This window comes from Pseudophryne corroboree, chromosome 9 (assembly GCF_028390025.1).
Source record: "Pseudophryne corroboree isolate aPseCor3 chromosome 9, aPseCor3.hap2, whole genome shotgun sequence".
Taxonomy (NCBI): domain Eukaryota; kingdom Metazoa; phylum Chordata; class Amphibia; order Anura; family Myobatrachidae; genus Pseudophryne; species Pseudophryne corroboree.
In genome coordinates this window covers 155,793,759-155,816,947 of record NC_086452.1, presented here as the reverse complement: position 1 = coordinate 155,816,947, position 23,189 = coordinate 155,793,759, and the positions used below count along the sequence as shown (strand labels likewise).

At 49.1% G+C, this 23,189-nt stretch overlaps 1 protein-coding gene across 2 annotated transcripts in view; it reads left to right on the top strand.

Moving 5' to 3' along the window:
• The window catches only part of CCDC18 (coiled-coil domain containing 18), a 434,514-nt gene that overhangs the window by 64,977 nt on the left and 346,348 nt on the right, over window positions 1-23,189 (top strand). For both annotated transcript variants that reach the window (XM_063939870.1, XM_063939871.1), the window contains exon 4: window positions 17,244-17,393. In XM_063939870.1, coding sequence (XP_063795940.1) covers window positions 17,244-17,393 — 150 coding nt within the window. The remainder of the gene's footprint in view (window positions 1-17,243; window positions 17,394-23,189) is intronic.

Below are 23,189 nucleotides of genomic sequence, written 5' to 3'. Positions count from 1 at the left end.
CTCCCTCACAGCTCCGCTGGAAGGAAGCTCCCTGGCTCTCCCCTGCAGTCTACACTACAGAAAAGGGTAAAAAAGAGAGGGGGGGCACTAAATTTAGGCGCAGTATATATAACAGCAGCTATAATTCAGTTAGTCCCTGCATTATATAGCGCTCTGGTGTGTGCTGGCATACTCTCACTCTGTCTCCCCAAAGGGCTTTTGTGGGTCCTGTCCTCTGTTAGAGCATTTCCTGTGTGTGTGCGGTGTGTCGGTACGGCTGTGTCGACATGTTTGATGAGGATAATGATGTGGAGGCGGAGCAGATGCCTATAGAAGGGATGTCACCCCCTGCGGGGCAGACACCTGAGTGGATGGACTTATGGAAGGAATTGCGTGCACGTGTCGACTCCTTACACAAAAAATTTGACGACATGCCAAATGCGGGACAGCCGGCTTCTCAGCTCGTGCCTGTCCAGGCGTCTCAAAGGCCATCGGGGGCTCTAAAACGCCCGCTACCTCAGATGGCAGACGCGGATGTCGACACGGATACTGACACCAGTGTCGACGACGATGAGTCTAGTCTAATGTCCACTAAGGCCATTCGTTGCATGATTGAAGCAATGAAAGAGGTGTTACAAATTTCTGATATAAACCCAGGTACCACTAAAAAGGGTATTATGTTTGGGGAGAAAAAACTACCCGTAGTTTTTCCCCCATCAGAAGAATTAAATGAAGTGTGTGAAGAAGCGTGGGCTTTCCCTGATAAAAGATTGGTAATCTCTAAGAAGTTACTAATGGCGTTCCCTTTCCCGCCAGAGGATAGGTCACGTTGGGAGACACCACCTAGGGTGGATAAAGCGCTCACACGTTTGTCTAAAAAGGTGGCACTACCGTCTCCGGATACGGCCGCCCTCAAGGAACCTGCTGATAGAAAGCAGGAGGCGATCCTGAAGTCTGTATATACACACTCAGGCATTATACTTAGACCAGCTATTGCGTCAGCATGGATGTGCAGTGCTGCCGCTGCGTGGTCAGATTCCCTGTCAGAAAATATTGACACCCTAGACAGGGACACTATTCTGCTAACCATAGAGCATATAAAAGACTCAGTCTTCTACATGAGAGATGCACAGAGGGAGATCTGCCGACTGGCATCTAAAATAAGTGCACTGTCCATTTCTGCTAGGAGAGGCTTATGGACTCGCCAGTGGACAGGGGATGCAGATTCAAAAAGGCACATGGAAGTTTTGCCTTATAAGGGTGAGGAGTTATTCGGGGATGGTCTCTCAGACCTAGTTTCCACAGCAACTGCTGGGAAGTCAGCATTTTTACCCCATGTTCCCTCACAGCCTAAAAAGGCGCCGTTTTATCAGGTACAGTCCTTTCGGACTCAGAAAAACAGGCGTGGAAAAGGCGGGTCCTTTCTGTCCAGAGGCAGAGGTAGGGGAAAAAGGCTGCAACAAACAGCAGGTTCCCAGGAGCAAAAGTCCTCCCCCGCTTCTTCCAAGTCCGCTGCATGACGGTGGGGCTCCACAGGCGGAGCCAGGTACGGTGGGGGCCGCCTCAAAAATTTCAGCGATCAGTGGGCTCGCTCACAGGTGGATCCCTGGATCCTGCAAATAGTATCTCAAGGGTACAAACTGGAATTCGAGGCGTCTCCACCCCACAGGTTCCTAAAATCTGCCTTGCCGACAACTCCCTCAGGCAGGGAGGCTGTGCTAGAGGCAATTCACAAGCTGTATTCCCAGCAGGTGATAGTCAAGGTGCCCCTACTTCAACAAGGACGGGGTTACTATTCCACACTGTTTGTGGTACCGAAACCGGACGGTTCGGTGAGACCCATTTTAAATTTGAAATCCTTGAACACATACATAAAAAAATTCAAGTTCAAGATGGAATCGCTCAGGGCGGTTATTGCAAGCCTGGACGAGGGGGATTACATGGTATCCCTGGACATCAAGGATGCTTACCTGCATGTCCCCATTTACTATCCTCACCAGGAGTACCTCAGATTTGTGGTACAGGATTGCCATTACCAATTCCAGACGCTGCCGTTTGGACTCTCCACGGCACCGAGGGTGTTTACCAAAGTAATGGCGGAAATGATGATACTCCTTCGAAGAAAGGGAGTTTTAATTATCCCGTACTTGGACGATCTCCTGATAAAGGCGAGGTCCAAGGAGCAGTTGTTGGTGGGAGTAGCACTATCTCAGGAGGTGCTACACCAGCACGGTTGGATTCTGAATATTCCAAAATCACAACTGGTTCCGACGACACGTCTACTGTTCCTGGGTATGATTCTGGATACAGTCCAGAAAAAAGTGTTTCTCCCGGAGGAGAAAGCCAAGGAGCTGTCATCTCTAGTCAGAGACCTCCTGAAACCGAAACAGGTATCGGTGCATCACTGCACGCGGGTCCTGGGAAAGATGGTGGCTTCTTACGAAGCAATTCCTTTCGGCAGGTTCCATGCCAGAATCTTTCAGTGGGACCTGTTGGACCAATGGTCCGGATCGCATCTTCAGATGCATCGCCTAATAACCCTGTCTCCAAGAACCAGGGTGTCTCTGCTGTGGTGGCTGCAGAGTGCTCATCTTCTAGAGGGCCGCAGATTCGGCATACAGGACTGGGTCCTGCTGACCACGGATGCCAGCCTTCGAGGCTGGGGGGCAGTCACACAGGGAAGAAACTTCCAAGGACTATGGTCGAGTCAGGAGACTTCCCTACACATAAATATTCTGGAACTAAGGGCCATTTACAATGCCCTAAGTCAGGCAAAATCCCTGCTTCTACACCAGCCGGTACTGATCCAGTCAGACAACATCACGGCAGTTGCCCATGTAAATCGACAGGGCGGCACAAGAAGCAGGATGGCAATGGCAGAAGCCACAAGGATTCTCTGATGAGCGGAAAATCACGTACTAGCACTGTCAGCAGTGTTCATTCCGGGAGTGGACAACTGGGAAGCAGACTTTCTCAGCAGGCACGACCTCCACCCGGGAGAATGGGGACTTCATCCAGAAGTCTTCACGCTGATTGTAAATCGATGGGAACGGCCACAGGTGGACATGATGGCGTCCCGCCTAAACAAAAAACTAGAGAGATATTGCGCCAGGTCAAGGGACCCTCAGGCGATAGCTGTGGACGCTCTAGTGACACCGTGGGTGTACCAGTCAGTTTGTGTTCCCTCCTCTGCCTCTCATACCAAGGGTACTGAGAATAATAAGAAAACGAGGAGTAAGAACAATACTCGTGGTTCCGGATTGGCCAAGACGAGTGTGGTACCCGGAACTTCAAGAGATGATCTCAGAGGACCCATGGCCTCTGCCGCTCAGACAGGACCTGCTGCAGCAGGGGCCCTGTCTGTTCCAAGACTTACCGCGGCTGCGTTTGACGGCATGGCGGTTGAACGCCGGATCCTGAAGGAAAAGGGCATTCCGGAGGAAGTCATTCCTACGCTGATTAAAGCCAGGAAAGATGTAACTGCAAAGCATTATCACCGCATATGGCGAAAATATGTTGCTTGGTGTGAGGCCAAAAAGGCCCCAACAGAGGAATTTCAACTAGGTCGATTTTCTGCATTTCCTACAAGCAGGAGTGACTGTGGGCCTGAAATTAGGCTCCATTAAGGTACAGATCTCGGCTCTGTCAATTTACTTCCAGAAAGAACTAGCTTCACTACCTGAAGTTCAGACGTTTGTGAAAGGAGTGCTGCATATTCAGCCCCTGTTTGTGCCTCCAGTGGCACCTTGGGATCTCAACGTGGTGTTGAGTTTCTTAAAATCACATTGGTTTGAGCCACTTAAAACCGTGGATCTAAAATATCTCACGTGGAAAGTGGTCATGTTATTGGCCTTGGCTTCAGCCAGGCGTGTATCAGAATTGGCAGCTTTGTCATGTAAAAGCCCTTATCTGATTTTCCATATGGATAGGGCGGAATTGAGGACTCGTCCCCAGTTTCTCCCTAAGGTGGTATCAGCTTTTCACTTGAACCAACCTATTGTGGTGCCTGCGGCTACTAGGGACTTGGAGGATTCCAAGTTGCTGGACGTAGTCAGGGCCTTGAAAATGTATGTTTCCAGGACGGCTGGAGTCAGGAAAACTGACTCGCTATTTATCCTGTATGCACCCAACAAGCTGGGTGCTCCTGCTTCTAAGCAGACTATTGCTCGCTGGATTTGTAGCACAATTCAGCTGGCGCATTCTGCGGCTGGACTGCCGCATCCTAAATCATTAAAAGCCCATTCCACAAGGAAGGTGGGCTCATCTTGGGCGGCTGCCCGAGGGGTCTCGGCTTTACAACTTTGCCGAGCTGCAAGTTGGTCAGGGGCAAACACGTTTGCAAAATTCTACAAATTTGATACCCTGGCTGAGGAGGACCTTGAGTTCTCTCATTCGGTGCTGCAGAGTCATCCGCACTCTCCCGCCCGTTTGGGAGCTTTGGTATAATTCCCATGGTCCTTTCGGAGTTCCCAGCATCCACTAGGACGTCAGAGAAAATAAGATTTTACTCACCGGTAAATCTATTTCTCGTAGTCCGTAGTGGATGCTGGGCGCCCGTCCCAAGTGCGGATTGTCTGCAATACTTGTACATAGTTATTGTTAACTAATGGGTTATTGTTGAGCCATCTGTTGAGAGGCTCAGTTGTTTTTTTATACTGTTAAACTGGGTATAGTATCACGAGTTATACGGTGTGATTGGTGTGGCTGGTAAGAGTCTTACCCGGGATTCAAAATCCTTCCTTATTATGTCAGCTCGTCCGGGCACAGTGTCCTAACTGAGGCTTGGAGGAGGGTCGTGGTGGGAGGAGCCAGTGTACACCAGGTGACCTAAAAGCTTTCTTTAGTTATGCCCAGTCTCCTGCGGAGCCGCTATTCCCCATGGTCCTTTCGGAGTTCCCAGCATCCACTACGGACTACGAGAAATAGATTTACCGGTGAGTAAAATCTTATTATTTCTGCTGCGGTGTACACTGGGCTCCATATGGAATGACATTGGGGTGTAGAGTAGGATCTTGATCCGAGGCACCAACAGGCTCAAAGCTTTGACTGTTCCCAGAATTCATAGCGCCGCCTCCGTGCACAGGAGCTCAGTTTTGTCGTTGGTGCCATGCAGTAAGCAGGCATACAACAGGGGGGCTGCTCCAGCAGCCCTGAGAAGAATCTTTTAAAGAAAAATGAAGACTTCAAGGCTGCAGCAGGGACACTGACTGTGTTAGATGTCAGTCAGACATCTCCTGCTGCAGCTCTATCACCTCCCCCAGCAGCGCTGTACACTCCCGGGCCTTGGTTGTCGGGTACCTACAGCGGAGGCTCCGGTTTTCTTCCAGTTAGTCACACACACGACCGCTGTTCTCCTGGATCGCGTGCCCTAACTCAGGGAGGAGGTAAGTGGGTCCCCCCGGCGGGACCCGCTGTAAATCGCGATCCCGCGCGGCCAGTGGGAGTACTGGGACCCCACTAGACCATCAGGGCAATGGCACAGGTCGGTTTTCTCTCATAAACCGTTTATATAAGCCCACAGTACCCGGTGGTGAAGTCCAGCAGGGGTATAAGGCTTTGACCTGTAGCCTCTCCCCCAGCCCCGAGGCGCCATTTAGAGTAAATGTTCTCGCCCTAGAGCTGCATATCTCTCTCTCCCTCACTCCCTGTCAGCGTTTGGACGCCATTAGGACAAGCTGAGCTGATCCTGGGACTGTTTGGGCAAATCCTCCTCTGTAAAGCCGCCTGCAGTATTCTACATGTCTATTGACAGTCTTTAGTTAAGAAAGAGTGCATTTAGTCAGGGTTTTATAGTACAAGTACCCTGTGATATACATCCAGTCTTTACTGTGCATTGTTATATCTATTGAGTGTATAGCTATACATAGTACTACTCTGTATTGCTAGTCCAGTGCAGTTTTATTGCATGTCATAATTTCTGCATTGTACTATGTGTGTGTGTGCATATAGCTGCTGTGTGACCTCCATTTCGTGTATCTCATTTAGATTGCTATCCCTATATTTTATAACCTGAGGGGGCTAAGTGCGTCAGGTTTATCATTTAATATAGGTAGTTCACAGGATATACTCAGTGTGTATTTTTCTCTGTTTTCTAGTCACCATATAGCTCTTGAATTCCCTGTTTGTGCTGATACACTGCAAGGGGTTCTTGACATGTATTGTGCTGCTGATATTGTACTGTGTTGCCTTGTATTGAGCTTTCGGATATGTCAGCTACAAAGGGCAATGGTGCTGGGGCTTATCCCACATTGCGTGGTGGTGACGGCTTGAGGGCCAAAGGTTTGTCTGAGGCGTTTATTCAAACTATGTTGAAGGCCCGGATACCGGCTTTTGCTTGGATGTACCATAGGGTTTGGAATTCTTACTTTGCTTGGTGCGCAGCTAATAATCATGACGCTTACAAGTTTTGTACGGTCAAAATTTTGGCCTGTCTACAACAGGGCCTGGACTTGGGCCTTCGTCTGGCCTCCATCAAGGTTCATATTTCTACCTTGTCTGTTTGGTTCCAGAGAAAAATTGCAACTTTACCTGATGTTCATACGTTCACTCAGGGTGTGTTGCAGATCCAACCTCCTTATGTCCCGCCTGTGGCTTCTTGGGACTTGTCGAAGGTTCTAGAGGCATTGCAAGAGTCTCCGTTTGAGTCCCTTTGATCGGCAGACCTTAAGTGGCTTTCTCTTAAGGTTTTGTTTCTGCTGGCTATTGCCTCTGCTAGACGGCTGTCGGATTTGGGTGCCTTATCTTGTAGGTCACCATATCTGGGTGGTTCTTAGAACACGTCCCGGGTATTTACCTAAGGTGGTGTCTTCTTTCCACCTCAATCAGGAGATTGTGGTTCCTGCCTTTGCCTCTCCTGAATTGTCTTCCAAAGAGCGGTCTTTGGATGTGGTACGGGTCTCTGTATATACCTGAAGAGAACTGCCTCCATTAGGAAGTTGGACTCTCTCTTTGTTCTGTTTGGTTTTCACAAACGTGGCTGGCCTGCTCACAAGCAGACCCTAACCAGATTGATTAGAATGGTGATTGCACATGCTTATGTACAGGCTGGCCTTCCAGCTCCTGTTACCATAAAGGCCCATTCTACTCGGTCGGTTGGACCTTCTTGGGCGGCCCGCCGTGGTGCGACTCTTGAACAATTATGCAAGGCGGCTACGTGGTCCTCAGTGAACACGTTCATAAGGTTTTATGCCTTCGATACTTCCGCCTCCCAGGATGCTTCCTTTGGACGCCGGGTTCTTGTGCCCGCTACAGTGCATTCCCTTTCCATAAAGAACTGCTTTAGGACATCCCCAATGTCAGTCCCTTTGGAGCCCAGTGTACCCCGCAGCAGAAAACGAGTTTTATGGTAAGAACTTACCATTGTTAAATCTCTTTCTGCGAGGTACACTGGGCTCCACAGGGCACCCACCCTGACGCACTTAGCTTCTTTGGGTTGGTATATCATTAGCCGCTGACACTTTCTCCTATCATGAGAATGTAGTGTATGTGGCTACTAACCGTTGTCTCTTTTGCCTGCTACTGCATTGGACTGGTTAACAAAAACTGAGATCCTGTGCATGGAGGCGGGGTTATAGAGGAGGCGGCGCTATACATTCTGGGAACAGTCAAAGCTTTGAGCCTGTTGGTGCCTCGGATCAAGATCCTACTCTACACCCCAGTGTCATTCCCTGTGGAGCCCAGTGTACCTCGCAGAAAGAGATTTAACAACGGTAAGTTCTTACCATAAATCTCGTTATATGTGTATGTTGTGTGTGTATGTGTGACTGCGGCATAATGTGTGTAAGCGTCACTGGTACAGGAGGCGTTACGTGTGTAAGCGGCACTGGTACAGGGAGGTGTTACGTGTGTAAGCGGCACTGGTACAGGGAGGCTTTACGTGTGTAAGCGTCACTGGTACAGGGGGCGTTACATGTGTAATTGTCTCTACTACAGGGGGTATTATGTGCGCTGTGCCTTTGTAATGTATGCGAGGGTGCAAATTTATAATTTGCAGGGGGGCGCCGAACACCCTAGCACCGGCCCTTACTGCACACCAATGTCACCTTTTACATTGATTCAGCGTCCAGACATTACCCTCCGTGATATCACCCACTCTACCCGTTACATTAGCCATCTCAGGGCTTCCAGGCCGGCAGCCCAGGTGCTGTGTTGCGGAGTCAGGGCCTCTGGGGACCTGGGCGCGGCTGTGGCGGGGAGGCACTTCTGTGACATCACGCACCGAGGAGGCTCCGGGGCTCAGAGAGTATGCGGCGCAGGGAGGGCTATGAAAGCCTTCCGCTGCGCCGCTTTCAAATACATCTATGCCGGTGGCTGCAGCAGTTTTTGTTCCACCTGCGCTGTGGCTAGGGAGTGGGGACTGTTGATGTCGGAGGGGGCAGGTAGACTGCATACCCTCCAACAATTTACACATAAAAATCGGTACAAATTCGAAAAGGGGGCATGACCACGGGTAAAGTGGCGTGGCCACGCCCCTTTTCCTATACTTTCAATGGAAGTTTGGAGAGCCAAAAATCTGTACAGACCATAAAAAAAAGGCACTGTACCTGCCAAAAATGTACAGTTGGAGGGTATGGGACTGGCAGCAGGACATAGGATGCTGCAGTAGAAGTTTTTTTTTCCCCCCCTATCTACAGCACAGAGACTTGCTGCAGATGCAGTGGCATACCCTCCAGCTGTACCTTTTTGGCAGGTACAGTCCCTTTTTTTTATGGTCTGTACCGATTTTTGACCCCCCCAAACTTCCACTGGAAGTATAGGAAAAGGGGCGTTGCCACACCGCTGTACCCGTGGCCACGCGCCTTTTCAAATTTGTATTCATTTTTATGTGTAAATTGTTGGAGGGTATGATGCTGCAGATGCAGTGGGCCTATTTTGGGTTGTGGGGCTGGAGCTGCAGCTCCATCAGTCCCATTGTTAATCCTGCTCTGGGAAAACACAGCAGCCAAAGGGCATAGCCTCCCATTGGATGTAACCTGTGTGGGAGGGCGTTTCTCGCCCAATCAGCTGTGGACTGGTTGTGATAGACCTGCCACTAACCCAATGAGAGCTGCTAGCCACGCCCAGCGTTAGAGACACAGGTACAGAGTCACAGATCTGGGCTATTATATAGGAGATACTATACTACCATACACGTGTCAGTTTTCCCAGATGTGCCTTGGTTCCTGTATGGCTTTTCTCCAACAGTGTAACGTTTTGTAGTGAGCCGAATATGGCTGCCTCACCTGGTACATTCATGGACGAGATCGAAAATATATAGACCTGATGGCTTTGGGGGGGTAATTCAGATCTGATCGCTGGGCTGCGTTTTTTGCTGTCCTGCGATCATATAGTCGCCGCCTACAGGGGGTGTGTATTTTTGCGGTATCCGGACTCCAGATCGACAGCAAAAAGGTCGACAAACCTTAGGTCGACGCCAATTGGTCGACAAACCTTAGGTCGACATGGACAAAAGGTCGACATGGACAAAAGGTCGACAGGAACAAGGTCGACATGGAAAAAGGTCGACATGAGTTTTTCACGGTTTTTTTCTTTTTTGGAACCTTTTCATACTTAACGATCCACGTGGACTACGATTGGAACGTTAATCTGTGCCGAGCGAAGCGGTAGCGGAGCGAAGGCACCATGCCCGAAGCATGCCATGCGAGGGGACGCAGTGCACTAATTGGGGTTCCCGGTCACTCTACGAAGAAAACGACACCCAAAAAAAAAACAACCTCATGTCAACCTTTTTCCATGTCGACCTTGTTCCTGTCGACCTTTTGTCCATGTCGACCTAAGGTGTGTCGACCAATTGGCGTCTACCTAATGTTTGTCGACCTTTTTGCTGTCGATCCTGAGTCCCAGACCCATTTTTGCTGTGCAGGTATGCGTTCCTATGTGTTAGCAGAGCTGCTAAAAATCAGTTTGTGCAGTCTCTGCGCAGCCCAGGACTTACTCTTCCAGTGCGATTGAATCCTGCTGATCGGTGCCGGAGCTGACGTCAGACACCTTCCCTCAAAACGCTTGGACACGCCTGTGTTAATCCAGACGCTCCCTGTAAACCGTCAGTTGCCACCCACAAATGCCCTCTTCCTGTCAATCACCTTGCGTTCGCCCGCGCGAATGGATCCTTCGCACCATCCCGTCAGTGACCGGCGATGCCCGTTGTAGCTGTCTGACGCGCCTGCGCATTGCGGTACATATGCATGCGCAGTTTGGACCTGATCGCCAGTTGTGCGAAAAAGCAGCGATCAGATCTGAATTACCTCCTATGTTTGGACCCTACTCCAAGCATTAGGACTCTGCAGCCACCCTATTTCTCTATCGTCCTAAGTGGATGCTGGGGTTCCTGAAAGGACCATGGGGAATAGCGGCTCCGCAGGAGACAGGGCACAAAAAAGTAAAGCTTTACTAGGTCAGGTGGTGTGCACTGGCTCCTCCCCCTATGACCCTCCTCCAGACTCCAGTTAGATTTTGTGCCCGAACGAGAAGGGTGCAATCTAGGTGGCTCTCCTAAAGAGCTGCTTAGAGAAAGTTTAGTTTAGGTTTTTTTTTTTCTTTACAGTGAGTCCTGCTGGCAACAGGATCACTGCAACGTGGGACTTAGGGGGAAAGTAGTAAACTCACCTGCATGCAGAGTGGATTTGCTGCTTGGCTACTGGACACCATTAGCTCCAGAGGGATCGAACACAGGCCCAGCCGTGGAGTCCGGTCCCGGAGCCGCGCCGCCGACCCCCTTGCAGATGCTGAAGCGTGAAGAGGTCCGGAAACCGGCGGCTGAAGACTCCTCAGTCTTCATAAGGTAGCGCACAGCACTGCAGCTGTGCGCCATTTTCCTCTCAGCACACTTCACTGGGCAGTCACTGAGGGTGCAGAGCGCTGGGGGGGGGCGCTCTGAGAGGCAAATATAAACCTTATACAAGGCTAAAAATACCTCACATATAGCCCATAGGGGCTATATGGAGATATTTAACCCCTGCCTGACTGGAAAAATAGCGGGAGAAGAACCCGCCGAAAAAGGGGCGGGGCCTATCTCCTCAGCACACGGCGCCATTTTCTGTCACAGCTCCGCTGGTCAGAACGGCTCCCAGGTCTCTCCCCTGCACTGCACTACAGAAACAGGGTAAAACAGAGAGGGGGGGCACATTAATGGCTATATATATATATATTAAAGCAGCTATAAGGGAGCACTTAATATAAGGATATCCCTTGTATATATAGCGCTTTGTGGTGTGTGCTGGCAGATTCTCCCTCTGTCTCCCCAAAAGGGCTAGTGGGTCCTGTCTTCATTAGAGCATTCCCTGTGAGTTTGCGGTGTGTGTCGGTACGTGGTGTCGACATGTATGAGGACGATATTGGTGTGGAGGCGGAGCAATTGCCAAATATGCAGATGTCACCCCCCAGGGGGTCGACACCAGAATGGATGCCTTTATTTGTGGAATTACGTGATGGTTTATCTTCCCTTAAACAGTCAGTTGAGGACATGAGGCGGCCGGACAATCAATTAATGCCTGTCCAGGCGCCTCAAACACCGTCAGGGGCTGTAAAACGCCCTTTGCCTCAGTCGGTCGACACAGACCCAGACACGGGCACTGATTCCAGTGACGACGGTAGAAATTCAAACGTATTTTCCAGTAGGGCCACACGTTATATGATTTTGGCAATGAAGGAGACGTTACATTTAGCTGATACTACAGATACCGTAAAACAGGGTATTATGTATGGTGTGAAAAAACTACAAACAGTTTTTCCTGAATCAGAAGAATTAAATGACGTGTGTGATGAAGCGTGGGTTGCTCCTGATAAAAAGTTGATAATTTCAAAAAAGTTATTGGCATTATACCCTTTCCCGCCAGAGGTTAGGGCGCGCTGGGAAACACCCCCTAAGGTGGACAAGGCGCTCACACGCTTATCCAAACAAGTGGCGTTACCCTCTCCTGAGACGGCCGCACTTAAGGATCCATCAGATAGAAAGATGGAAGTTATTCAAAAGAATATATACACACATGCAGGTGTTATACTACGACCAGCTATAGCAACTGCCTGGATGTGCAGTGCTGGAGTAGTTTGGTCAGAATCCCTGATTGAAAATATTGATACCCTAGATAGGGACAATGTTTTACTGTCGTTAGAACAAATAAAGGATGCATTTATCTATATGCGTGATGCACAGAGGGATATTTGCACACTGGCATCTCGGGTGAGTGCTATGTCCATTTCAGCCAGAAGAGCCTTATGGACACGACAGTGGACAGGCGATGCGGATTCAAAACGTCACATGGAGGTTTTGCCGTATAAAGGGGAGGAGTTATTTGGAGTTGGTCTATCAGACTTGGTGGCCACGGCTACTGCCGGGAAATCCACTTTTTTACCTCAAGTCACTCCCCAACAGAGAAAGGCACCGACCTTTCAACCGCAGCCTTTTCGCTCCTACAAAAATAAGAGAGCAAAGGGCTTGTCGTACCTGCCACGAGGCAGAGGAAGAGGGAAGAGACACCAACAGGCAGCTCCTTCCCAGGAACAGAAGCCCTCCCCGGCTCCTGCAAAAACCTCAGCATGACGCTGGGGCCTCTCAAGCGGACTCGGGGACAGTGGGGGGCCGTCTCAAAAATTACAGCGCGCAGTGGGCTCACTCGCAGGTAGACCCCTGGATCCTGCAGATAATATCTCAGGGGTACAGGTTGGAATTAGAGACGGATCCTCCTCATCGTTTCCTGAAGTCTGCCTTACCAACCGTCTCTTCCGAAAGGGAGAGGGTGTTGGAAGCCATTCACAAGCTGTACGCTCAGCAGGTGATAGTCAAAGTACCCCTATTACAACAAGGAAAGGGGTATTATTCCACTCTATTTGTGGTACCGAAGCCGGATGGCTCGGTAAGGCCTATTCTAAATCTGAAGTCCTTGAACCTCTACATAAAAAAGTTCAAGTTCAAGATGGAGTCACTCAGAGCAGTGATAGCGAACCTGGAAGAAGGGGACTTTATGGTATCCTTGGACATCAAGGATGCGTATCTACACGTTCCGATTTACCCCGCACACCAGGGGTACCTCAGGTTCATTGTTCAAAACTGTCACTATCAGTTTCAGACGCTGCCGTTCGGATTGTCCACGGCGCCTCGGGTCTTTACCAAGGTAATGGCCGAGATGATGATTCTTCTTCGAAGAAAAGGCGTATTAGTTATCCCATACTTGGACGATCTCCTAATAAGGGCAAGGTCCAGAGAACAGCTGGAGACAGCTTTAGCACTATCTCAAGAGGTGCTAAGACAACACGGGTGGATTCTGAATATTCCAAAATCCCATTTAATCCCGACAACTCGTCTGCTGTTCCTAGGAATGATTCTGGACACGGTTCAGAAAAAGGTTTTCCTTCCAGAGGAAAAAGCCAAGGAGTTATCCGATCTGGTCAGGAACCTCCTAAAACCAGGAAAAGTGTCAGTACATCAATGCACAAGAGTCCTGGGAAAAATGGTGGCTTCTTACGAAGCAATTCCATTCGGCAGATTCCATGCAAGAATATTCCAAAGGGATCTGTTGGACAAATGGTCAGGGTCGCATCTGCAGATGCACCTGCGAATAACCCTGTCACCAAAGACAAGGGTGTCACTTCTGTGGTGGTTGCAGAAGGCTCACCTATTAGAAGGCCGCAGATTCGGCATTCAGGATTGGATCCTGGTGACCACGGACGCCAGCCTGAGAGGCTGGGGAGCAGTCACACAAGGAAGAAACTTCCAGGGAGTATGGACGAGTCTGGAAAAGTCTCTTCACATAAACATTCTGGAACTAAGAGCAATCTACAATGCTCTAAGCCAGGCGGAACTTCTCCTGCAAGGAAAGCCGGTGTTGATTCAGTCGGACAACATCACGGCGGTCGCCCATGTAAACAGGCAGGGCGGCACAAGAAGCAGGAGTGCAATGGCAGAAGCTGCCAAGATTCTTCGCTGGGCGGAGAATCACGTGATAGCACTGTCAGCAGTGTTCATCCCGGGCGTGGACAACTGGGAAGCAGACTTCCTCAGCAGACACGATCTTCATCCGGGAGAGTGGGGTCTACATCCAGAAGTCTTCAACATGTTAATAGACCGTTGGGAAAGACCAATTGTAGACATGATGGCGTCTCGCCTCAACAAGAAACTGGACAAATATTGCGCCAGGTCAAGAGATCCACAGGCAATAGCTGTGGACGCACTGGTAACTCCTTGGGTGTACCAGTCAGTGTATGTGTTTCCTCCTCTGCCGCTCATACCAAAGGTATTGAAGATCATACGGCAAAGAAGAGTAAGAACAATACTAGTGGTTCCGGATTGGCCGAGAAGGACTTGGTATCCGGAACTTCAAGAGATGCTCACGGACGAACCGTGGCCTCTACCTCTGAGAAGGGACCTGCTACAGCAGGGTCCCTGTCTTTTTCAAGACTTACCGCGGCTGCGTTTGACGGCATGGCGGTTGAACGCCAGATCCTAAAAGGGAAAGGCATTCCAGAAGAAGTCATTCCTACCTTGATTAAGGCACGGAAGGAAGTCACCGTGAAACATTATCACCGCATTTGGCGAAAATATGTAGCGTGGTGCGAGGATCGGAGGGTTCCGACGGAGGAATTCCAACTGGGTCGTTTCCTACATTTCCTGCAATCAGGATTATCTATGGGTCTCAAATTGGGATCCATTAAGGTTCAAATTTCGGCCCTGTCAATATTCTTCCAAAAAGAATTGGCCTCTGTCCCTGAGGTCCAGACTTTTGTCAAGGGAGTACTGCATATACAGCCTCCTGTGGTGCCTCCGGTGGCACCGTGGGATCTAAATGTAGTTTTAGATTTCCTCAAATCCCATTGGTTTGAACCATTGAAAAAGGTGGATTTGAAATATCTCACATTGAAAGTGACTATGTTACTAGCCCTGGCCTCTGCCAGGAGAGTATCTGAATTGGCGGCTTTATCTTATAAAAGTCCTTATCTAATCTTCCATTCGGATAGGGCAGAACTGCGGACTCGTCCGCATTTTCTCCCTAAAGTGGTATCAGCATTTCATCTGAACCAACCTATTGTGGTGCCTGCGGCCACTAGCGACTTGGAGGACTCCAAGTTGTTGGACGTTGTCAGAGCCTTAAAAATATACATTGCAAGGACGGCTGGAGTCAGAAAATCTGACTCGCTGTTTATATTGTATGCACCCAACAAGTTGGGCGCACCTGCTTCTAAGCAGTCGATTGCTCGTTGGATTTGTAACACAATTCAACTTGCACATTCTGTGGCAGGCCTGCCACAGCCTAAAACTGTAAAAGCCCACTCCACAAGGAAGGTGGGCTCATCTTGGGCGGCTGCCCGAGGGGTCTCGGCATTACAACTCTGCCGAGCAGCTACGTGGTCGGGGGAGAACACGTTTGTAAAATTTTACAAATTTGATACCCTGGCAAAGGAGGACCTGGAGTTCTCTCATTCGGTGCTGCAGAGTCATCCGCACTCTCCCGCCCGTTTGGGAGCTTTGGTATAATCCCCATGGTCCTTTCAGGAACCCCAGCATCCACTTAGGACGATAGAGAAAATAAGAATTTACTTACCGATAATTCTATTTCTCGGAGTCCGTAGTGGATGCTGGGCGCCCATCCCAAGTGCGGATTATCTGCAATACTTGTACATAGTTATTGTTAACTAATTCGGGTTATTGTTAAGGAGCCATCTTTAAGAGGCCCTTTCTGTTGTCATACTGTTAACTGGGTTTAGATCACAAGTTGTACGGTGTGATTGGTGTGGCTGGTATGAGTCTTACCCGGGATTCAAAATGCCTCCCTTATTGTGTATGCTCGTCCGGGCACAGTACCTAACTGGAGTCTGGAGGAGGGTCATAGGGGGAGGAGCCAGTGCACACCACCTGACCTAGTAAAGCTTTACTTTTTTGTGCCCTGTCTCCTGCGGAGCCGCTATTCCCCATGGTCCTTTCAGGAACCCCAGCATCCACTACGGACTCCGAGAAATAGAATTATCGGTAAGTAAATTCTTATTTTTGTGTCATCTCTTCTGGGCGTAACCTATTTCACCCAGAGTAATCCTACGTAGTGCGCCCAAGACAGCTGCCTCACCTGGACGTCTTTGTGGGTGGAGTGTATAACTTGTGGAACTTCTTACCCAGAATGTCTGCACCTTCCCCGCAATATGCTTATTGTGCTCTCTAGGTTTTTCGTTTTGTTCTGTTTTTACTTTGTTTTATTGAAGCATATGTCATTATATAATGCACAGTATAGATTCGTACAACATTGTAAAACTTTACATTGTAAGAACATTTCAGTGCTGAGTGGTGGATTAACAAATACAACAGCTGGCCGAGCGCAAATGAGCCCCTTGCGGGCTCGCTGCGCTGGCCACGCTGCGGGCACGGTGTATTCTCGCTCAAGGGGGGTCGTGGACCCCCAAGAGAGAGAAAAGATGTCGGTATGCCGGCGGTCAGGATTCCGGCACCGGTATGCTGGTCGTCGGGAGCCCGGCCGCCGGCAAACAGAAGACCACCCTAATGAAATATCATACAGTTAAGTGTGAAGGTTTACTGTATAGATTATACAGCAATATTATGTGAAATAGATCATGTGAGGCTCGCCGCTCATGTCTTAATATTTTCTGTAAAATCTGGGTGTTCACAAAATGATTGGGGGATCACTGTCCAGAATTCTCAGGCAATACCAATTAGTCAAGTGCAAGCTATTATGGATTGTCTTACGTGTTAAAATAGGTAGTTGTGCAACGTAACTCTCCCATACATCAAAGAATCTACACACACATTTTACTTTGTTAAACATGGTTACCACCCAGTCCATCCGAAAAATGTGGTGGTTTTTCCTTGTATAGGAAAAAAGATGGGGGTGCTAGGGTGTATCCAGTTTTGTAAAATGTTTTTTTTTAGCTGCAGAACTTAGGGCTAGTAAAAGATTCTTGCCTCCTTTAGTGAAGCGTTGAGTTTTGGGGGGAAATCCAAATATAGCCCACTCTTGTGAGAAGGGAATATCATTATTTAACAAGGTCTCTGCATCACGTTTAATTCTTAACCAAAAACCCCTGATAATAGGGCAATCCCACAAACAATGGTATAGGTCGGCTAGATTCGTTTGACATTTGGGATATGTATCTGAGGATGTTAGTCCCATGAGATACTGTCTGGTTTTGTTGTTTTAATCATTTCTGTCTGGTTTTTCTACTTGCTGTAAAACTACATGCTTTGTCCTATGTACTGTGTTTTTGATGTCTGTAAAGCGACTTTGAGTCCCGCTACAGTATATAAATAAAAGTATTATACTTTGCAGGCTGGGTCACTCAGAAACAATGAACAAGAGAAGTTGGTAGAGAAACTTAGTTCTCTTCGGGAGCAAAATGCTTCTTTGATCTCACAAAACCACTCTCTTCTGAAGAAAATGGAATCTGTGCAAGAGGAACTTGCAAAATCCAAATCAAAGGTATTCAAATGAATTTTGATGTCATCTTGTTAAATTATAATATGTTATGTTATAAAATACTAATATTAGAGATGCACCAAATCCATGTGTTAAGTTTCTGCCAAAAAATCTTTTTGTAAAATATGCTCTTGATTACCTAACCAAATGCAAATATTAAGCCTGTAGGTCGCCTTTTGCAGATTACTTTTTCTGTTAATGTTTACTGAAGCTCCATAATAGAAATCACAAGGAATCTGTCCTTTTCTGACATGAGGTCTCACAACCACACTGCCCATAGATACATTACAAAATAATTTTTTATTTGTTTTACCTTTTTAGGTTTTTGTTTGTTTCCTACCTTTCCTGCAGTATTATGTTATCTAGGGCTATTGGCAATACTGTGCAAATAATACTGCTTTTCCACCAAAATCCCGGGTCTGACCCAGTACCAGGTCTCACTCCAATGTCCCCGTTTCCACTGCACTCTATTCCCGGGTTTCTCTTACGTCCTAGAGGATGCTGGGGTTCACATTAGTACCACGGGGTATAGATGGGTCCACCAGGAGCCATCGGCACTTTAAGAGTTTAATAGTGTGAGCTGGCGCCTCCCTCTATGCCCCTCCTACCAGACTCTGTTTAGAAAATGTGCCCGGAGGAGCCGGTCACAGCTAGGGGAGCTCCATAGGAGTTTCTCTGTTTTTTTTTTATTTTAATAGAGTTTAGGCACAGGGAGGCTGCTGGCAACAGCCTGCCTGCTTCGTGGGACAAAGGGGGGGGGAGTAGTGTCTGCCCTAAGGGGTCTGAGCCACTGTCTCCGCTGACAGGACACTGAGCTCCTGAGGGGAATGAACGTTCGCCGCCACAGGTGATCGCTCACCCCCGCAGCATGCCGCCACCCTCTTACAGAGCCAGAAGACTTCAGTGGCGAGTGAGTCACCGGTCCCCTGGCAAGCGGGGAGCCGGTGTGAAGTACTAACTGCGCTCCGGGGCTCAGCGGTACATTGTGCGGCGCTTTGAGGGGCGTCCTGAGCCAGCGCCTGCACCCTACACTGGTCAGAAGCCTGTCTGGGACCCCAGGTCACTGCCAGCAGATATTCCTCAGGCCAGTAAAAAGAACCAGAGAGCGGGAATCAGCACCATGGAAGGGGGCGGAGCTTCTCCTCAGAGCGGACCCAGCAGTGTTCAGCGCCATTTTTCCTGCATGCAGAGACGCTGACAGGGAGAGCTGTTCCTCCTTATCAACTCCAGCTATCTTGTACTGTAACCAGGGGATTGTAGGAAGGGGGGGGGGGGGCGGTGTATGTGTACTGTGTTACCTATTAAGGTGCACAGTAAGCGCTGGACAGTGGTTTTCCCTATATCTAAAAAGCGCTGTGTGTGGGTTGGCTCCAATCTTTGTGGGTTTCTTGGCATTCTTGGGGGGAAACTCTGTCTGCCTTTTCCCTGTGTGTGTGTGTGGAGTGTTTGTTGTCCCAAACTGGCCATGTCTAGGGACTCTGTGTCATATCCTGCAGAGGATATGTCCTCTCAGGATGACCCCATTCCATGTAATCAGGATTGCACTGTTTTAGCACAGATTCCTGCTAAGGAGCCTGAGTGGTTAGCCTCTCTTAAGGGTATGATCTCTCAGATTTCTGCTAGGGTAGCGCAAACTGAGACAGCAACTCAGGTTTTACAAAACTCTATGGCTGTATGGTCCGGTTCTGTTCCTCCAGGGCCCCCTAGCATACACTCTCAAAAATGTGCTCTTGCCCAGATTATGCAAGGTGACACGGATACTGATTCTGACACGGCAGACGGTGAGGGGGATGTGCTGAGGGGAGCGGCATCTCTTGCAAAAGGGGTGCAGTTGATGATTGAAGCTATTAGAGATGTGTTGACTATTACTGACGCAACACCTGAGCAGGTTGAGGAGGCTTACTTCACGGATAATAAGAAAGTCTCGCTAAGCTTCCCTGCGTCTAAAGAATTAAACGCTATATTTGAGAAATCCTGGGAAAACCCGGAGAAAACATTCCAGATCCCCAGAAAGGTTCTGGTTACTTTTCCCTTTCCTTAGGACGATAGAAAGAAATGGGAAAACCCACCCATAGTTGACGCATCTGTTTTCAGACTGTCAAAGAAGGTGGTTTTACCTGTCCAAGGATCTACCGCGTTAAAAGAAACGGCTGATCGCAAAATTGACACTACGCTCAAATCCATATACACAGCTTTAGGGGCGATATACGACCTACTATTGCCTGTGCATGGATCTCTAAAGCTATAGTAAAGTGGTCAGGCACGTTACTTGAGGAATTGGATTCAATTGATAAAAGTGACGTTGAATTGTTTTTACGTAACATACAGGACTTTGCAAGATTTATGGTGGAATCCATGAAAGACCTGGGTTCGATGGCTGCAGGGATATCGTCCATGTCTGTCTCGGCTCGCAGAGGACTCTGGCTACGCCAATGGTCTGCTGACGAGGAATCCAGGAGAGGTGTGGAGAACCTACCATACACAGGTCAGGCTCTATTTGGGGAAGCGTTGGATGCGTGGATTTCCACGGCAACTGTGGGTAAGTCACCTTTTCTTCCCTCAGCTACACCTGCTATGAAGAAACCTTTTTCTTTATTCCCATCACAGTCCTTTCGGACAGAAAAAACAAAAAGGCCAAGCCTTCTAACACCTTCTTTAGAGGAGGTCGTGCAAAATCCAAAAAACCTGCTACTGCAGGTTCCCAAGACCAGAAGCCTGCTCCTGGTACATCAAAATCCTCAGCATGAGAGTGGACTGCACGGCCTGGAGGAAGGGCCGGTGGGGGCGAGGCTCAGACGGTACAGCCACGTGTGGGTGTCATCCGGCCTGGACCCCTGGGTGCAGGAGATTGTGTCCCAGGGGTACAGGCTGGAGTTTCAAGAACTCCCGCGTCACCGATTCTTCAAATCAGGCTTACCAGCTTTATTGGCAGACAGGGCTGTCCTACAGGAAGCCATCCAAAAATTGGAGAAGTCAAAGGTCATTGTCCCAGTTCCACCTCAGATACAAAACAAGGGTTACTGTTCAAACCTTTTCATGGTTCCGATACCGGATGGCTCGGTCAGGCCAATTTTGAATTTGAAAATGTTAAACCCCTATCTGAGGGAGTTCAAATTTAAAATGGAGTCTTTGAGAGCGGTGATCGCAGGTCTGGAGGAGGGGGGAGTTCCTGGTTACCCTGGATATCAAGGATGCGTACCTCCACATTCCAATTTGGCCGCCGCATCAGGGTTATCTCCGATTCGCACTGTTAGACTGTCACTATCCGTTCCAGGCACTGCCATTCGGCCTCTCCACGGCACCGAGGGTGTTCACCAAGGTGATGGTAGAGATGATGGTTCTCCTCCGCAAACAAGGGGTGAACGTAATCCCATATCTGGTCGATCTGCTGATAAAGGCATCGTCCAGGGAGAGGTTGTTGCAGTCCATTGTTCTCACGACTCATCTGCTCAGGGAACACGGTTGGATCCTGAATCTTCCAAAACCACATTTGGAGCCGACAAGGAGGTTGTCTTTTCTGGGAATGATCCTCGACACAGAGGTGCAGTGGGTGTTTCTTCCGGAGGAGAAAGTGTTGGTGATAAAAACAATGGTCCGGAATGTTTCATGCTCGGCCCTTCCAACTGGATCTCCTGGACAAGCGGTCGGGATCTCATCTACACATGCACCAGAGAATACGTCTGTCGCCAAAAGCCAGGATTTTACTCCTCTGGTGGCTACAACTACCTCACCTTCTGGATGGCCGCAGGTTCGGGATTCAGGACTGGATCCTTCTAACCATGGATGCAAGTCTCCGGGGCTGGGGCGCAGTCACTCCGGGGGAAACCTTCCAATAAACATGCTGGAACTAAGCTGTCTACAATGGTCTTCTCCAAGCGGCCCATCTTCTGCGAGATTGAGCCATTCAAGTGCAGTCGGACAATGTAATGATAGTGGCTTACATAAACCGACAGGGCAGAACTAAGAGCAGAGCTGCAATGTCAGAGGTAACAAGAATCATCCTCTGGGCGGAAAAACACTCGTTGGCGCTGTCCGCAATCTTCATTCCGGGAGTAGACAACTGGGAAGCAGACTTCCTCAGCAGACACGATCACCATCCAGGAGAGTGGGGACTCCATCCGGAGGTGTTCACGGAGGTAACAGATCTTTGGGTGTATCTCAAATAGACATGATGGCCTCTCGTCTCAACAAGAAGCTTCGGCGGGACCCGCAAGCCGTGACGGTGGACGCCCTAGTGACTTTGTGGCTGTTCCGTTCGGTGTACGTGTTTCCTCCACTTCCACTCATTCCAAGAGTTCTAAAACTCATAAGGAGAACAACAGTTCAGACGATCCTCATTGCTCTGAACCGGCCAAGAAGGGCTTGTTACGTGGATCTTCTGGATCTACTGCTAGAAGAGCCGAGGCCTCTTCCTGTTCGGGAGGACCTGCTGCAGCAGGGGCCATTCGCTTATCAAGACTTACCGCGGCTACGTTTGACGGCATGAAGGTTGAATGCCAGATATTAGCTCGGAAGGGCATTCCGAACAAGGTTATTCCTACCCTGATACAGGCTTCATAAAGGAGTAACGTCTAAACATTACCATCTTATTTGGAAAAAATATGTATCTTGGTGTGAGTCCAAGAAGTTTCCTATGGTGGAGTTTCAACTGGGACGGTTTCTCCTCTTCCTGCAAGCAGGTGTGGATATGGGCCTGAGGTTGGGATCCGTAAAGGTCCAGATTTCGGCCCTATCCATTTTCTTCCAGAAACAGTTGGCTTCCCTCCCTGAGGTTCAGACCTTTTTGAAAGGGGTTCTGCACATCCAGCCTCCCTTTGTGCCGCCTACGGCACCATGGGATCTTAACGTGGTGCTACAGTTTCTCCAATTGGATTGGTTCAAGCCTCTACAGGAGGTTGAGGTCAAATTTCTCACATGGAACGCTGTCACTTTGTTGGCCTTACCTTCTGCTAGAAGTGTGTCGGAGCTGGGGATTTTGTCTTGTAAGAGCCCCTACTTGGTCTACCATGAAGATTGAGCTGAGCTCCGGACATGTCAGCAGTTCCTTCCGAAGGTTGTGTCGGCATTTCATATCAACCAACCTATTGTGGTGCCAGTTGCTACTGACTCCTCAATTTCACCAAAGTCCTTGGATGTTGTAAGGGCTCTGAAAATCTATGTAAAGAGGACTACTCGACACAGAAAATCGGACTCTCTGTTTGTCCTGTATGATCCCAAGAAACTTGGGTGTCCTGCTTCTAGGCAGACGATCTCTCGCTTGATCAGGTTCACTATCCAGCATGCGTATTCTACGGCAGGATTCCTGTGTCCTACGTGAGTTAAGGCCCACTCTACTTGTAAGGTGGGTTCTTCCAGGGCGGCTGCCCGGGGAGTCTCGGCTTTACAGCTTTGCCGAGCGGCTACTTGGTCGGGGTCGAACACGTTTGCAAAATTCTACAAGTTCGATACCTTGGCCGCTGAGGACCTGAAGTTTGGTCAATCGGTTCTGCAGGAGCCTCCGCGCTCTCCCTCCCGTTCTGGGAGCTTTGGTACATCCCCATGGTACTAATGTGGACCCCAGCCTCCTCGTTGACGCAAGAGACAATAGGATTTTAATTACCTACTGGTAAATCCTTTTCTCGTAGTCCGTAGAGGATGCTGGGCACCCGCCCAGCGCTTCGTGATCCTGCAGTGGTTACTGAGTTCAGCACTGCTTAGTTCTTCGTTGAGTACTGTTTTGTTACTTGGTTAAGTAATCTTGTTCAGCCGTTGCTGATATTTCAAGCTAGTTAGCTTGGTTTGCCTTGTTTGTGTGAGCTG